The 4,345-nt window shown below is 53.7% G+C and overlaps 1 protein-coding gene across 1 annotated transcript in view; it reads left to right on the top strand.

Annotated features, from left to right (window-relative positions):
• Positions 1 to 4,081, top strand: part of smg8 (SMG8 nonsense mediated mRNA decay factor) — a 5,781-nt gene extending 1,700 nt beyond the window's left edge. The window contains exons 2-5 of the mRNA XM_069709717.1: positions 254 to 1,157; positions 1,375 to 1,520; positions 2,105 to 2,983; positions 3,232 to 4,081. Of these exons, the coding sequence (XP_069565818.1) occupies positions 254 to 1,157; positions 1,375 to 1,520; positions 2,105 to 2,983; positions 3,232 to 3,444 (2,142 nt within the window). The 3' untranslated portion in view covers positions 3,445 to 4,081. The remainder of the gene's footprint in view (positions 1 to 253; positions 1,158 to 1,374; positions 1,521 to 2,104; positions 2,984 to 3,231) is intronic.
• The last annotated feature ends 264 nt before the right edge of the window (positions 4,082 to 4,345 follow it).

Below are 4,345 nucleotides of genomic sequence, written 5' to 3'. Positions count from 1 at the left end.
GATCCACTCTGGCTGCTTTCAGCCGTGTGTTTTGGTTCATGATCCTGTTGGATGAACCACGCAGACACCGAGCAGCTCGTTCCACCTTTGATTGTCTTTGAGTTGCAGATTCAAGGCCAACTGAAGCGAAAAGAAAAGAAAAGAAAAGAAAGAAAAAAAAGAAAAGAAAAGAAAAGAAAAGAAAAGAAAAGAAAAGAAAAGCGTTCTTGTGAGTTAAAAGACGTCTCTTTTGTTTTTTGTATTTTTTTTAAAGGTGTCGGGAAACGGCTCGGAGTCTGGAGGAAACCCCGACAAACCCAAAAAGCACTCCCCCAGGAGGCGGCTGCAGCACGCCCTGGAGGACCAGATCTACCGCATCTTCCGTAAGAGCCGCGTCCTCACCAACCAGAGCAGCAACTGTTTGTTCACGGTGCCGGCCAACCAGGCGTTCGTGTACGTGATCCCCGGCGCGGACGAGGACCCGGTGGGCTCCCTGCTCAGCCAGCTGCGGTCCAACTGTTCGCTGCGCGAGCAGGAGCCCGTCCCGCCGGTGACCGGGCCGAGGCGGTACCAGCAGACGCGGCGTTCGACCCGGCAGCCCGGCGGCGGCTGCGAGTCGAGCGGCGTGTCGGCGGGCGGTCAGCTGGTGGACTGCAGCCTGAAGGAGTTCCTGTGGCAGCACGTGGATCTGGTTCTGACCAAGAAAGGCTTCGACGACAGCGTCGGGCGCAACCCGCAGCCGTCGCACTTCGAGCTGCCGACCTACGGCAAGTGGGTCCAGGTGGCCTCCAGGCTGCACCAGGTCGTCGTCGGCGACACGGACGAGGAGCTGGCCGAGCTGGCCGTCAAGGCTCAGAGCCAGGTGAAGGTTCTGGAGGGCTTCCTGGACGCCGACACCAAGTTCTCCGAGAACAGGTGCCAGAAGGCGCTGCCGCTGGCTCACAGCGCGTACCAGTCCAACCTGCCGCACAACTACACCACCACGGTCCACAAGAACCAGCTGGCGCAGGCGCTGCGCGTCTACAGCCAGCACGCCCGCGGCGTCGCCTTCCAGCGCTACGCCCTGCAGCTCCACGAGGACTGCTACAAGTTCTGGAGCAACGGACACCAGCTGTGTGAGGAGCGCAGCCTCACCGACCAACACTGTGTTCACAAGTTCCACCTGCTGCCTCAACCAGGTGAGGAGGAGGGGAGGAGGAGGAGGAGGAGGAGGGAGGGGGAGGGGGGAGGAGGAGGGGGAGAGGAGAGAGGAGGAGGAGGAAGAGGAGAGAGAGGGGGGAGAGATGAGGAGAGAGAGGGAGGCGGAGCCCAAAAAGGAGCCACACCTCCTTGTTATTTTCTTCATTTATCTGTCAGGAAAATAACTCGTGAATTAACTCCGACTCTCGTTTCCAGGAGAGAAACCCGACGTGGATCGTAACCCTCCCGTCCTGAACCACAACAGCAGGGGGCGCTCCACCAGCTCCTGCAACTGCGGCAGGAAACAGGCTCCTCGAGAGGATCCGTTCGATGTCCAGGGCGCCAACTACGACTTCTACCAGGTCAGGACTCATCTGAACGCTCTCCGCTGTCACGTATGACGTCACTTCCTGTTTTTCGTCTCTGCTGATCATCTGTCAGGAGAAGATGTGCTTTTATTTTGACGTAGATGAAGTTTAAATATACAGAACAGTCGAGGTCAAAAGTTAAAAACGAGAATCACAGCTGAAATAAACCTTTAATATCTCAGAAACACGATGAACTCCAGAGATCGAACCCAGTAAAATAATCGTATATTTAGATTAAAGTCTTGTTCTTTGTATTAAATCTGTTGTTTTTCAGTCTGTAAAAAATCCACTTCATGACTTTATTTAATCGTTATTTCAGGATAATAACGTCTCATTTCAAACATCACGCTGCAAAATGTTCTGTGACTGCAGATATTTCTAATTCTGGAAATATGAGATTTATTATATTTTGAAAGTTATGTCGGCGTTTCTATCTCTAAATTAATGGTATATATTCTTATTTCAACGTGAGCCATCTATGTGAAGTCATTCAGTTTATTTTCTTGCTGGTTGGAGCTCAGCAGGTTTTCCAGATGTTTCAGAGATGAAGCTTCATGTAAGCGTGTTTCTGTCTCCAGATGTTGGAGGAGAAATGCTGCGCGAAGCTGGAGAGGATCGACTTCCCGGTGTTCCAGCCCAGCACCCCCGACCCGGCTCCGGCCTCCAACCAGCCGCCCCCCGCCGAGGCCTCGGCCTCCGGAGAGCCGGAGAGGCTGAAGGAGCCGAGCGCCGCCCAGAGCCACACCCCGGCCGACGCCAGCCTCAGCCTGGCTCTGAGTCTGGGCCAGTCCTCCGACAGCCTGGGGCCCTACGGGGACGGGGACGGACCCGACAACCAGGTCCAGCAGAAGAGGCCGAGCCTCATCGACCGCCAGCCGTCCACGGTGGAGTACCTGCCGGGCATGATGCACTCGGGCTGCTCCAAAGGTCTCCTCCCCAAGTTCTCCAGCTGGTCTCTGGTCAAACTGGGACCAGCAAAGTCCTACAACTGCCACACGGGCCTGGAGCAGCCGGGCTTCCTCCCCGGCTCCTCCTTCCTCCTACCGTGGGACCTGGTGATCCGGTCTCGGTCGGAGGAGGACGCCGGACTCACCGACTCTCTGGACGGGGGCGCCTCCTCGTGGCCGGCCCCCAACAAGAGCGTGGTGGGGAAGCGGGGCAGCACCGGAGGGCTGGGCCGGAGCCGGCGGAGGGACGACATGGCCCGGGTCTTCGTGGGGTTCGAGTACGAGGACAGCAGGGGGCGCCGCTTCATCAGCTGCGGGCCGGATAAAGTAGTGAAGGTTCTGGGACCGGGCGGCGCCAAAGAACCCGCCACCAGGGTTCTGAACACCGACATGCCGCTCTACATCCCGTCTCCGTCACAGGGCCGCGGCCTGAAGCCTCACTACGCTCAGCTGGCTCGCCTTTATGTCGTAGTGCCCGACACGTCGCTGGAGGTCACCCTCAACCCCCAGGTAAACAACAACAACAACCCCCAGGTAAACAACAACAACCGTGAGGTAAACAGCCGGAGACTCCACAGCAACTATGGATCCATAAATTGTTCTATTGACCTGCTGTTCCACTGATTGATGGACCATGAGGCCGATTATTCACTTGTCTGCAGCAACATTTAGATTTAGTTTTAATATAAATCTAGAGATTAATCTGTGTTTAATGTATAAATGTCATATTAAGTCTGTTTTTCCGGACGTGTTTCCAGGTGCAGCCCGGTCCGCCTCCCTGCCCCGTCTTCCACCCGGAGCAGACGGACATCGTGCTGCAGCCCGACGGCCTCTGGGTGCTGCGCTTCCCTTATTCCTACGCCACGGAGCACGGCACCTGCTACCCGCCCAAAGAGAACCAGCCGCTGAACAACTACAAGGTGCAGCGAGGCATCCTGAAGGCCACCACCGCCAACCCTCCACCGCAGTGAACCGCCGGACCCAGACCCGGTCGAACTTATAATCATTTTAACTTTCCGTCTGTTAGAAATTTATTTTTGTAAATGTGTGAGCACTTTGAGTTTGTAATTCCCAACCTGAACCGTCAGACTCGACCTGATCACGTCGGTTCAGGCTCAAATTATTGAGTTATTCCAGCGGGTCCGAGAGGGTCGGGCTCTGCGCTGCGGTGGATCAGTGAACTGTGCGAGGGGGCGGGGCCTCTTCCACAGCTGACTAAACTACAACACAACTAAAATAAACTGAACCCAGCGGAGGCTTTGGTGAAACCAGCATCAGGTAGACAGACTGTTTGTATCCAGGAAACAGCTGCTTGATAGACATCAGTTCAGTCTGCAGGAAACCTGTCCTACTTCCTGGACTGGTTTCAAGATGGTTTCAAGACTAGTTTTAAGGCTGGTTTGAAGACTGGTTTTAGACTAGTTTCAAGCTGGCGTTGGACTATTTCTGGACGGCTTGTAGAATTGTACTATCTGAACAATTCAGCTGCTCACCACAATCCCACAGGACAGCTCTTCCATTGATTGTTCAGAGGACGTCAGCTGAGTCGGTTTTCCTTCAATGTGGATCAGGACACATTAAAGAATGAGGTCATACGAGTCCCAGACGACCTGATTTCAGTGTGTTCACACCTGAACCGCTAGCGGTCCACCTGTGATCAGATCACCTGGACGGATGATCATGTGTTTATGTGGCTTCATGTTTACTTTATAAAAGTATCACTCTCGTTTCTACAGTCGAACATGTTCTTGTTTTTCTGTAAATAAAAATAACTTGTTTATTCTGTCAGATATTTTCAGTGTGATGACTAAAAACTAAAGTGAAAACATCAAATCAGCATTCATTTATTTTCCCATCTGTATAATTTAGATT

This window comes from Brachyistius frenatus, unplaced genomic scaffold (assembly GCF_029030835.1).
Source record: "Brachyistius frenatus isolate BFR_SWC_R1_liver_20210118 unplaced genomic scaffold, ASM2903083v1 Contig_84, whole genome shotgun sequence".
Classification (NCBI taxonomy): Eukaryota; Metazoa; Chordata; class Actinopteri; family Embiotocidae; genus Brachyistius; species Brachyistius frenatus.
Note: the sequence above shows the minus strand (reverse complement) of the source record. Positions and strands in the feature narration are given on the sequence as shown.